The following is a 12,482-nucleotide window of genomic DNA, read 5'->3' on the forward strand; positions in this document are numbered from 1 at the left end:
ATGCCCTTATAATCAGTTCAGATGGCTAACAGCTTGGCTGTCAGCTCGCCAGCACTACGTGCTGTAAGGTGTGGTAGCTAATGAGGCAACCTACTGGCCATTTTGCTGGCTAGTTTGTTATCTAATGTTTAATTAGGCATACTTGATATGCTCGTGAGGAAAGTGGGAAGACGGTAAGGGATGGAACGTTGCATGATGACTTTAGTGCAGGACCAAAAAGCGCTGTAGGGTGGGATTTGCAGATGTAATTACGCTGTTCCTTCGCTGTTTTTGAATCGCACCCCTCCTGCCTTCGTAATTCCCCTTACCAGCTAGCTATCTTCGTAGTTGTACGTATTTGCCGAGTTCATTGATGCCTACCAGGCTAATTAGTCCTCGATTCTCTTTGTGCATCTGTATCTCCCATGCGACGATATAGCCCGGGGCATCGTCACAGCCAAATCCTCCCCTTAGCGGTGCATGTACCGTACAATACAGGACCAAAGCCGTTTCCAGGTCCTGATGAAGAATTTTATGCATCTGGTGATCGGTGCCTATTTGTGTAGTGTTTGTGAGTTAAAGTTGTATTCTTGTCTCGATGCCGCCCCAGTAAAGTTGAGTGTCTTTCAGGAGCGAGTTTCTGCTGGCCGTTACCGGTTTTTCAGACTCTTGCAAAACTGCCGAAGCTTTTCTTCCGTTGTAGCTTCTTCAAGTTGCTGTCTGTATTGGTGACACCTTTTCACTCCAAGCCAGAACCGCTCGTCTTCCTGGTCTGCGTACTGCCAGCTATCTAGCCGGCTCGTGCCTGCCGTAGCAACTTGCTAGAGAGGCATTGTGGACAATTAGCCCACGTGGACACAGCTTAATCCGATTACACTTATAAACGGATAGTGACTCGAGGCTGCCGCCGATGTGAAGGCAGCTGCATCACTGCCACATGAAGTGCACCGAGGGAAGTAGCTCTGGTAACAGCTGCACACATGACTATTTGGTTCGGCAGAGGCAACTACCCTGTCTATGGTTACACCGAGCTACCTTAATGAAAGCTGATCATCACAGCGTCTGCGGTGTATACAAACCTGCTCCCGTTTTTACTGCACCCCACTGACTCAACAGCTGCAGCACGACGTAGGAAAGCAGGAGCAGCAACAGGGCAAGGTTACATCGATTCAGAAGCCATTTTTGTTTGGCGCTCTGCTAAGATTCCGCTGTTTGAAACCCCTTGTACTGGGGTATTGCAGAAGAGACCGTCGCAGCCGCAAGTCCTGCTACGGCATATATCACCTGCGGACGTGCACGAAGAGCCTCAAGGCTTCTATTCTAAGCCTTTAGCTAGCCACAACAACAGCAACAGTAGAATCCATACACTGTGCTGTTGATGCGCATTTGCTGCTGCAAAGCTTGTCTGAACGGGTTGCTGTTGCAGTATCCGCAGCAGTTGCTGACCATTCTGCCGCTTCCCCCAACGCGACAAACTCTGTTCAATCCAGGAAAGTAACCCATTTCCGTTGCACCTAGAGCTGCTGCTGTAGTCATAACAGAAAGGTCACATGTCGACATACAATGGGTGGGGGAAGCTGAGGGGTACAGCAAGTTCCCCTGCAAGGCGGCCAGCCGCAACTCAGCCAGCCGCCGGTGCAGCTGCTACTTCTTTCTCTCACTGCTGCTTTTCGTGCTGCTGTGATTGCTTCTGCCTGGTATGCTGCGCAGATCAGCGAAGCAGCCATTGAATTCCGTAGTCAGCGTTATCAACAAAAATGGCAGCCGCAACAGCAACAACAACACATGCTGCTCCTGCTGCAGCTGGACTGGCTCCTGTTTCCGGCAAAACAGCAGTAACATATGCTGCTCCTGCTGCTGTACCACCTCGCACGATCGCCACCTAACTGTTGCTGCAGCTATCAGCTGCCCATCAACAGTGATCCAGCTGCAGCAGCTAGCTGCATTGGGGCAGGTTCCTGTTGTGGTGAGGCAGAAGGATTAGTTGCTGCTCCGGCCGCGTCCGCTGGAGCCTCAGAAGTAGAGAATCCGCTGTCGCACTTGCTTTGCTGTTGCAGCTCACTGGAAGGATCATTAAAAACAGCTGCTGCTGGTGGCAGCGATGACGTCGCTGCAGTCACCTCGCTGTCAAGCCCTAGAGGTAGCTGGCCGCTGATATTGCATCCAGGTTGCTGCTGCGGCTGCTGCAGCAACTGTTGTTGATGCAACAACTTCTGACGCTCTAACAGCTCCTGCTGCTGCTGAATCTTCTGCTGCAGCAGCTGTTGTTGCTGGAGTAGTTGACTTTCCTCCTGGCTTATGGCAGGAGGACTGGGTGGCGCTGCCCCGACTGACCGCATACCGGGAAGACACTGCGGCAGCTGCTGCTGCTGCAGGGGCATACAGCTCATCTGTTGCAATTCCTCTGCGGGGATTCCCGCAATGCTGCAGCCAGAAAAACACAGCATTAAGCCTCGATGAAAACAGCGAGTGAGCCAGCAAGAACGACAAACGGCACACACACAGCAGGCTATAGCACACTTGTTGAAATGGCAAAGGTCTGGGAGTGACGGCGGCATTTACAGCTGCAACAACAGCCCGTGCAGCAGCGCCTTACGTGGAAACATATGCCCAGGATGCCGCCTGAACACGTTCGTACTGAGGGGTCCCTTCACCCAAAGGCAGCAGCGCTGTCCGCAGTGTCTGCGCAGTCAGCACGAGACACAGCGCAGAAGAGACACGATAAAGAAATGGAAGAGACACATACACACACACAGCAGAGGCGTGGCGGAAGCAAACTACAGAGGCGGATAATTTAAATAGCTTGCAAGCAAGAGCCTGAGAGGATTGTGCACTGCCGTCAAGCTGGACCAAAGGAGATAAGACTATGGAAAAGCGGAGACAACGGAGAGCAACACCTGTGCGCCCCTCCCCATGCAATGTAAACGAAGTGACAGCATGCATGAACAGCCTGCAGTGGAGGTCCTACGGAAGCCACGATGTCGTGACTGACGTACAGCTGCAATAGAAGGTAGGTATGGGGCAGCGGCAGAACGATGAAGCGTGGGGTTGTTGTCGGTAGCTGCCTCCTTGAAAACCTTTTTCAGGTGCTTCAAAGAACGCCGATCGGCCCGCAGCAGCCGACGGACTGCCTTCTTCAAACGCTCAACTGGCAGAGCTGCCAAGCCTGGAGACAGACCACGCAAGATAAAGCCGAAAGGAAGCTTTCATGAGACTGACGACACAAGGCGGAAAGGGCAAGAGAAGCACCAGAATACACACCGACAGAGCCGGATAGCAATCACAAGAGGGCGAGGACTAAGGAGATTCTGCAGACGCAGAGTGTCAGCAAGTGAAGCGCGAAGCGGGCCAGAGAAAAAGCAACACGAAGGCATACGTAGAAGTTGAAAGAAGGAGAACTGCGAGGGCAAGCTATCTGAAAGATGCAGCACAAGAAAGGAGGAAATAGCTAAGCAGCAAAAAGCACAAGGGTGAAGACAACGGAAAGGAAAACGGCAGCAGCAGCCACTGCAGCTCACTGAAGATGTCGAGTTCTTTCCGCCGCCGCTTCGGGGACTGCTGCGGGCAACAATTTACAGAAAAGACGATAGGGGCCCCTCATTTCGACATGTCTCAACACTGTTGTACTGCGTTGCGGGCTAAAACGGCAGGCACTTTCCATCACAACTCCATGAATTGTTGTTGCGGTGAGCAGCACGAGTCCTCTCCCGCAGTCCCCCTAGACACCGGGGAGAGGCGAGCCGACTCTATGGCACCCACGCTGCATGCTGCATGTGCAGGGGCAGCCGAAGCAAGAGCAGAAGCCTCCATGCCAGGAGGACCAAAGGGTGCGCGCAACCAGGGGAGGCAGCTTACAACTCCTTCTTGGTCCCCATTGAGCTCATCGTCCTCTTCATCCTCGTCGTCATCAGCAGCAGCGGCGCTCGCCGTGACTGCAATGTCTATCTTGTGGTGCTGCGGAAGCTGCAAGTTCTGTCTGGGGGCATGCTGAGATGCTCCGTTCAGAAGCAGAGTGTCTGGTGTTGCACTGGCAGCAGGAGGCATGGGGTCTGGCGCTGCTGTTGCCGCTGTTGAGGAGAAGGAAGGGCTCGATCGCAAGGAGCGAGTAGGCCTGGCCGTATTCAGGGAGCCGCTGCTACTTTGTAGCAAGTGCTTCTCCAGCAGCTTCATGGTCCGCAAGGCTCGCATCTTCAGCTTGTCGAATTTGATATCCCGGATTTGGGGAAGACAGAGATTGGGGTCGTTGCTCACCTCCTGAGGCGCAAGCAGAGCACCACAGCGCGGAGAACGACACATGGACGCCGCATACGCTTAAAAATGCGGAAAATTTGCTGACATCAAATCCAACGAACGGGCAGCAGTGCTTTTCTGCTACTCGTTCGTTGGATTTGCTGCCCTTTCAGAGGACGCCTTTCCAAGCATGAAAACCCCATTTACGGATACCTTCTCGAGCACACTTGCACCCGCACACACAACACATACACCTCAGCCTGCACTGTCGTTGACAGATACATAAATACATCCAGCGAAAGAGAGAGGGAGAGAAAGAGTAAGACGCATAATGCCGTGCAGCAGCAGTGTCTCTGTGAGGGGAAACGCTAGGCTGCCTATGCACGCGGTTGTCGACACGCAGAGGGTCCTCGTACAGGTAGTATGCAACAAGAGAGTGTAAATTCACGAACACATCCATCCAGCACGCATGATGCGGTGCCGCTGCATAAGGACGATACGAAGGGACTAACGACGAGTGGACTGTGCAAAGACTCCTCAGAGCCGCGCGAAGATAACTGGAGCATAGTGCAGCACTCGCTCGCTACAGGGATGCATTCCGCCTTCAATTGTGTGTGCTGCTGGAAAGCAGGCTGCTGACCGTCCATGCGCCGAAACCGTATTTGTAGGCTCCGATGAGGAGGCTTTCGTCTTCTCGCGTGCCCCAGTGCTGGACGTCTCTGGCACTCCACGCCTTTAGGCGAGATATTACACCCTCAGGCAGATGCAGCTGCAGAAAAAAGCAACACCCCACGCCCACATACGCTTCCTGCTGCTGGGGGGGAGGGGGGGGGAGACCGTTCGAACATACATACATTCTATTCTGCAGACAATAAACACGGGAAACCGCGGGAAGATCGAGCGAAGCAGCAGCAGCACACTGCAGCTGCAGAGCGCGAGTATTCCAGCAGAGACAGACAAGAGTTGAAACGAACGCTAAGGAATGAAAAGTGCTGTTCTCTTTCAAGGCGAGACAAACAGGACTGCGACAGCCATGCAGCAGAGAACCCGAGATACTTGTACTGCAGAGAGGCGAATACAGGCGGAGGGGGGGGAAGAAGACGGAGCAAGGGAGGGAGGGAAAGGGAGGGGCCTAAAGAACAAAAAGTGACTGGAAACGTCTCTTTAGGGTGTCATGAAGAAACTATTTGACACGCTACCTTGAGAAAACCAGCTCTCCCAGCATCTCGAGAAGGTGGAAATCCTGTTCTGCTCCCACCGCTGGTGGTTGTATCACTGAGCTGCGGAGGCTGCGACTGCTGTTCTTCCAACTGAATAGCTATTTCTTGATGGCGACTACTGCCTGCTGGGGAGTGAGACAGTGCTTCAGGTCCACTCGCCGTTGCGGCTGCTGCTGTACTTGCAGCAGAGCCAGGCGTTGCTGCACTTGCAGTCGGACCGACCTCCGTGGATTCAGGCGCAGCATCGCCAGCATCAGCTGCCTCCGAATTTTGGGTAAGCTGCTGCTGCTGCTGCTGCGATTGCTGCTGCAGCATGCCCGTGAAGTCGGCGGAAAGAGGGCCGGTGGGGAGGCGCCAAGGGGAAGGGCACCCTGGGTTTTGTTGTTCGAAAACATCGTGCAGCAGCGTCAGCAGCTGCAAGCGTTCTATGAGATCCCACGCGTTCACTCGAGTGTCGCCGATTTGGGTGAAGTAGGAGCGGCCTGCTGGTGAAAACGGCGAGACACAATACAGGCAGAGTGGAAAGTAGCAGGCACCAGCCGAGAAGAGGCTTGGATAAAAGGGATGCAGGGGCGCCTCTGCAGAGGAGAATGCGGGAGAGGCAGCGCGTGCGCAACCGACCGACCTTCTTTCGTGTCTTCTTCGTCTTTTGGCCTTGGCGTTTGTTCTGCATCATCTTCTTCGTCCTCTTCTTCCTTGGTTCCCCTGCCACTCTTGCGGCTGCCCCCCCCAGCGCTTGCAGGCTTCGAGGGAGCTTGATTGAGTCTCTCTCTGCAGGCAGCAACGATCTGCTGAGCGGCAGCCACCACGACGGCTGAGGAGACCCTCTGCAGCTTTGCTTCCATCACGATGTCAGTAAGCCTCCGCTCAATGCATCCGTACCGCAGCAAGGCTCTATACAGCCTGTGGTATTCTTTAGCCGTCAGCTGCGTAGGATTCAGCACACGGGGGCGCCTGCCACGTCTGCCTCTGCCTCCTGTGGCAGTTGCGGAAGCGACAGCAGCAGCAACAGCCGCACTTTCGTCCCCCTCATCAAAGGAGCCGCTGGAGTTGGGAAAGACGCCATAACCGCTGCTGCCTGCTAGAGAACCCCCAGTTGAACGCTCCGGACTGTCGTCTGCCCTCCCTCCAAGACCCCACGTCAGCAAGGCATTTCTCGTTCGGCGCTTGCCATGAACAATTAATTGCTCCTCCGTTTGCTTCTTCAGCTTCGCACGCTCGTGAGCGGGGATACACTGCGCCCAGAATTCCGCATCATTTTCCGCTGCAGCCGCTGCCTCAGAGGGCTCGTACTTGAACTCTTGAATATTTTGATACGAGGATAGCAGAGAATCAGCAATGCCCCCGTCCCTCTTTGTGGCCTCCGTGACTGTCACCTCAGCCTCCGCTAGAATCAGATCCAAGTCTACCTCAGCTGCAGGCTTCTCGACGTCAAAGGAGTTAAACTCCTCATCTGCCCCGCCACCGTTTCCCGTAGGACCGCCGTCCTCTTCGCATCCCTTCGGACGACTCTGCTTCCACAGCTTCGTTGCACCAAACTTCAAAATTTTGCTAAGATCCTCGCGAGAAAACGCGGCACCCAGCCCAGAGGCTCCCCCAGAAAGAGAAGTTGTACCTCCACACTCGGCTCCCCGCTTATTCAGGCCCTTAACAAATCAGACAGACAGACAGACAGACACATACACACACACATACATACACATACATACACATACACATACATACACAAAACCATGCCAACAACCTTCAGCACACCCAGCCCAACAAACTCTGTAGCTTGTGCTTCAAAATTCCTTCAATCATGTGCTCCCTCCCCACTGTCCTACAGTAGCAGCCACTACAAATGTCTGCTCGCTCGCTCTGCGTGTGTGTGCGCGTATATATATATATATATGTATATGTATGTGTGTATGTGTATGTGTGTATGTGTATGTGTATGTGTATGTGTGTATGTGTATGTGTGTACGTGTATGTGTGTATGTGTATGTGTATGTGTATGTGTGCGTGTGCGTGTGAGCCGATGTATGCGCGTGTCGTGTACCTGGACAACAAGCGTGTCAAGCACCATTTTCGCCTTTGCCCTTTCAAGGATTGTTTGCTCGATGGAATCTTTCGTCACGAGACGGTAAATTTGTACCGTCTTCGTCTGTCCTATGCGATGAGCCCGCGCCTCAGCTTGCAGGTCATTCTGTGGATTCCAGTCTGCGGGGGAAAGATGAGAGCGTCAGATGCGAAAATTCAAGTGTGATTGAGTCAAATGAGACAATGTTGCAAAAGGGAAAGCAATTCAAGGGAGACGGAGACAGAGATAGAGGCAAAATGGATGTGAAGGAATAGGCATTCAATAACACGACAGAGAACACAACCCCCCAGAGCGTCCAGGAAAACCGGTCGTCGGTACATCGGTAACAGCACATTAAGAATCACCCAAATTTTGAAACGCAGCACGCGAGCATTTGCCAGTTCAAGTGCAAATCGACTATGCCCACGCACCCGAATCAAAAATGATGACGGTATCTGCCGATGTGAGATTGATGCCAAGACCTCCCGCCTTCGTTGAAAGAAGGAAACAAAAGTCGTTGCTGCTTCGCGAGTTGAACTGCTCCATGGCCTTTCGGCGAACCTCTTTAGGCATGGTTCCGTCCAAGCGCTGCACAGACAGCGGAGAGCACATCCCGAGCTGCCCCGCTGGCTGACAGAAAAGAGGCTCAGACCGACAACAGCATACGAATGCGAAGTAATCGGCAGCAGCACAGACAGCCAAAAGCAGAGGAATCCTGAGGAGAAGTGCGAGAAGGAGAAGAAGCGGCAAATAACACATTTGAAGGATTAACGACACCGCTACCCACACACGCATATTGCGTTTGCGTGTGGGGACGCATGCGGGGGGAAAGGGGGGGAAGTTGCTAAAATTTTCCCCCCTTTTTCTGGAACCTCTGTCTGTCTGTCGTCGTTTTGAGAGGAAGAATGCAAGAGGGGCCTCTTAACGTATATACGGCTCTGGTCCTCGCTGGATGTAGCTGTACCTGGTGTTTGTATCCCCGTAGCTTGAGAAACTCCGCGAGGATGTTCAGCATCTTGACCATCTGTGAGAAGATCAAGACGCGGTGCCCCTTTTCCTTAAGCCTCTTGAGGAGCTTATCGAGCAGCCGGATCTTCGCTGAGCCGTCTACAAGTAAGCGCGACCACTCCTCTCCTTCCTCCGGTGCACGACAGAGGAAGGGGTGGTTGCAGACTTTCTTCAGTTCCATGCATATGTTCTGCAGGTTCGTGCGATTGGCACCTCCCTTCCGTGCGAGGTGATCGAAATTCTTTGTGAGGATAAGCCGGTAGAAGTGCAGCTGCAAGGGGGACATTTCCACGCGCAGGATGCTCTCTACCTTCTTTGGCATGCTCCTTTCCACGTCTTTTTTGACTCTGCGAAGAATGAAGCCGTTCAGTTCCTGCTGCAAGGCTGCCAACTGTGCAGCCTTCGCCTCTCCCACTTCTGAGTGCTTCTCTACCAAGTGGTACTTCTGCTTGAATTCTGCGATGCTATGATGAATGGAGGGGTTGAGGAAGTGCAGGAGGTTCCAGAGTTCGTCCAAGTTGTTGTGCAGGGGCGTGCCGGAGAGGAACAACTTGTGCTGCACGGAGAATGCGGAAAGCTCGATGAAGCGCTTGCTGTTGATATTCTTCAGTTGGTGGGCTTCGTCCACCACTAACAGAGACCAAACCACCTTTTTCAAGAACTCCGAATCACCTCCGCAGTTGAGAATGGACGGCGTCGTCAGACACACGTCAAACTTGTACACTGGAAGGCGGTGATGCAGCCGTTGCAGCTCGTAGTTTCGAATCACGCTTCGCCCAGCAGCATTGCCGTGCACCATCACCACGTTGGCCTCTGGCAGCCAGCGGGAGAATTCCCGCACCCAGTTGTCGAGCGTGGATTGCGGTACAAAGATCAGAATAGGCGTGAGTACCTCCTCCTTGAACAAAAGATGGCCTACGACACCAATCGTTTGCACCGTCTTGCCCAGTCCCATTTCATCCGCCAGCAACACAGACACGCCGCGCTTCAAGCGGGAGAGAATCCAATTAACCCCCGTCAGCTGGTAATCACGCAATTCCTGGTTACTCCTTGAATCTGCTTCTCGGCCTAGGGAGAGCTCAAGGCGGCTGCTGCTGCTCGAGCTGTCTCCTGCCTGCTCGTGTTTTCCTGCCTGCAATTCTCCTTGCTGCTGCGCTTCTGGCTCGAGTTCAACTTCCCCTTCTTCCGGAGGAGACACGCGATTCATATATGGAGGAGTTTCAACGTATGGGACGAATGCGGTCGAAGTAATCGGCCTGAAGGCTGCAGGCTCAGAAAGGGCCTTCTGCAATTTAGCCTGCACCCTGCGCAGCCGCGCATCATACGCGTCAACCAAGGGCAAGAAATCATGCTGCACAAGCGTTTCATGCGTCTCTTGTGTGCACCGATCGTATGGAGAGCTCCTCCATTTCACAATGTACGACTTGGCACCCGTCTGCTGATCCTCCCTGAAAACGCAACAAAGGCAGCCACAGCAAGCGCAAACTCTCGAGGGGGATGCAAGGCACAACAGCGTCTTTCTTGAAGGGAAGGCGCAAGAGACAAACGTACGAAGAGAGAAAAAGAGAGAGAGTGAAAAACAAATTCATAGACATATACACATATATATAGATGCATATACGCATACACACACATACATACATAAAAACATACACACACATACATACATAAACACATACACACACATATATACATAAACACACACACACACACAAAAACACACACACACACCTATACAGACGCTTAGAGGCAAGAGTCCGTGAACTTCTCAGAGGGGTGGGAGAGGACAGGGTAAAACCATCGATATAATACATGAGAGAGCGTGCAGCCAGCGATATCTCTTTTAAATGGACTCTGAGAACGCCAACTCAGCAGGTTCTACAACACCAGACACCCCGCAAACACCCTTAAAAGCGGCCTCCCCAAGCTAAGACTCAGACACGAAGAATAGGGAAGCACAGCCCCCCCCTTTCCAGTTGCTGACCATCTGTATATGATGCGCTCCGCCTGAAGGGCATCTTCGTCCAGCTGTCTCTGCATTTGTTTTTCGATTTCCAGCTGTTCAACTTCGTCCGGTGTCATGTGCTGCATGGCCTCCTTCTCCCTGTCTCTGCGTTTGATGAAGTTGAGCAGCTTTTTGATGCCCAGAAGCGGCGCTATGGAGTCATACACCTCCCAGGTGTTGTGGACGTGAGCTCGACCAAGCCATTTAATCAGAAACTCCTCCTCACCATCTTCCCGCAAACGAGAATCCAGCACGCGGTCGACTACCTTCCCAGCAACAGCTCCTGCTTCTTCGCCTCCTGCGCCTCTAGCTGCACTGTACCTGTTGCTGTTGTTGCCGCTTCCAGCCGTTCCGCCTCCTTCAGTGTCGTCAGACTCCTCCCCCTCCTCCTCGTCCTGCGCTAAATTCACGTAATCCACGCGGCTGCTGCGAGCTCGCAAGGTAAAACCACTCCCGCTGCGTTCTGCTGCTGCAGAAGCTGCCGCTGTGGCTCCCACCGAGGTGCTTCGAGGCAAGTGAGAAGCGTAGTAGGCTTCACGAGCTTGCACGCGAGGCTTGCGTCGCCGCGAGCTGCTGCTGCTGCTGCTGCTCGTGGGCGCATTTCCCCCCCAAACCGCTCCTGAAACTCCCCCAGAATTTCGCTTCCCCGACATCTCCCATGCTTCATCTCCGTCATCTTCTGCTTTGGCCGATACAGCTGCTGCTGCTGCTGCTGCTGTTGCAGCAGCAGTAGCAGCCGCAGCTGCAGCACGCCGTGGCAACTCCCCTGCCCCCGCAGCCGCAACTGCAGCCTGCTGCTGCAACGCTGTGGATGCTCCCGAGTCTCCAAAAGCACCCTGCTGCTGCAAGAGCTGCTGCTGCTGCTGCTGGCGCTGCAACGCTTGCTGCTGCTGCAGCTGCTGCAGATACTGCTGCTGCTGCTGCTGCTGCTGCAGAAAAGAATTCTGTTGCTGCTGGGCTGCCAGCAGGGGATGCTGCTGCTGCAACTGCCGCTGCAGCAGCAACTGCTGCAGCTGCTGCTGCTGCAGCTGTTGACGAATCTGCTGTTGCCTCATGTACTGCTGATGGATCAGTTGCTGCTGCTGCGGATTGCCACTCGCGGCTGCAAGATGCTGCTGCAGCAGCTGCTGCTGCTGCAATTGCTGCTGATGAAGTTGCTGCTGAAGCTGCAGCTGCTGCTGCAGCTGCTGCTGCAGAAGCTGAGAAGGCACTGCAGGGTCTGCTGCCTGCTGGCCTTGCTGTTGCAATTGGAGCTGCTGCTGCTGAAGCTGCTGCTGCTGAAGCTGCTGTTGCTGAAGCTGCTGCTGCTGAAGCTGCTGCTGCTGTTGCTGCTGAAGCTGTTGCTGCTGAAGTTGCTGCTGCCGCAGTTGCTGCATGTGTTGTTGTTGCATATGCTGCTGCTGTAGTTGCTGCAACTGCAGTTGCTGCATGGGCTGGTGTTGCATCTGCTGATGCAGCATTGCTGGTAACTGCTGCTGCTGCTGCATTTGCTGAAGATGTTGCTGTTGCTGCAATTGCTGCTGTTGCTGCAATTGTTGCTGCTGGTGCAGCAGCTGTTGCTGCATAGGCTGCTGTTGCATATGCTGCTGCTGCAGCTGCGGGGGGGTCACCGGTTGCATCTGTTGCTGTTGCATTTGTTGCTGTTGTAGTAGCTGCTGTTGGTGCTGTAGCTGCTGTTGCCGCTGCTGCATGCAGCCCTCATAAACGAATCCAAGTGACGTATTGACTTGATGCTGTGGCTGTTGCTCTTGCTGCTGCTGCTGTTGGAGAGAAGAGGCTGTGATGCTCGCATCTGCTGCTGCTGCTGCAGACTCTGTTGTCATTGCCAGATCAGTTGCTGGCACTGCTGCTGCATTTCCAGCAACCTCTGCTGCTGCTGCTGCGTCTGCTTCCGATATCCCAAAGAGTTGCATTGCTGCATCATCCTCTAATGAAGTCGCCAGGCCACTGCTGTATTCGCCGCCGCTCCCTTGCAGCA

At 53.7% G+C, this 12,482-nt stretch overlaps 1 protein-coding gene across 1 annotated transcript; it reads right to left on the bottom strand.

Moving 5' to 3' along the window:
• Positions 1 to 1,880: 1,880 nt before the first annotated feature.
• On the bottom strand, positions 1,881 to 11,974 carry LOC34617628 (chromodomain-helicase-DNA-binding protein 1; the record flags this gene model as incomplete). Its single annotated transcript, XM_026335705.1, has 15 exons — positions 1,881 to 2,103; positions 2,321 to 2,403; positions 2,976 to 3,145; positions 3,792 to 3,933; positions 4,045 to 4,233; positions 4,850 to 5,071; positions 5,409 to 5,551; positions 5,621 to 5,914; positions 6,055 to 7,075; positions 7,471 to 7,631; positions 7,923 to 8,079; positions 8,456 to 9,947; positions 10,484 to 11,157; positions 11,767 to 11,817; positions 11,924 to 11,974. Coding segments are annotated over 15 exons (5,073 nt in total), but the record flags the coding sequence as incomplete, so codon positions are not given.
• Between the last annotated feature and the right edge of the window lie 508 nt (positions 11,975 to 12,482).

This window comes from Cyclospora cayetanensis, unplaced genomic scaffold (assembly GCF_002999335.1).
Source record: "Cyclospora cayetanensis isolate NF1_C8 unplaced genomic scaffold, CcayRef3 CcayRef3_contig_78, whole genome shotgun sequence".
Taxonomy (NCBI): domain Eukaryota; phylum Apicomplexa; class Conoidasida; order Eucoccidiorida; family Eimeriidae; genus Cyclospora; species Cyclospora cayetanensis.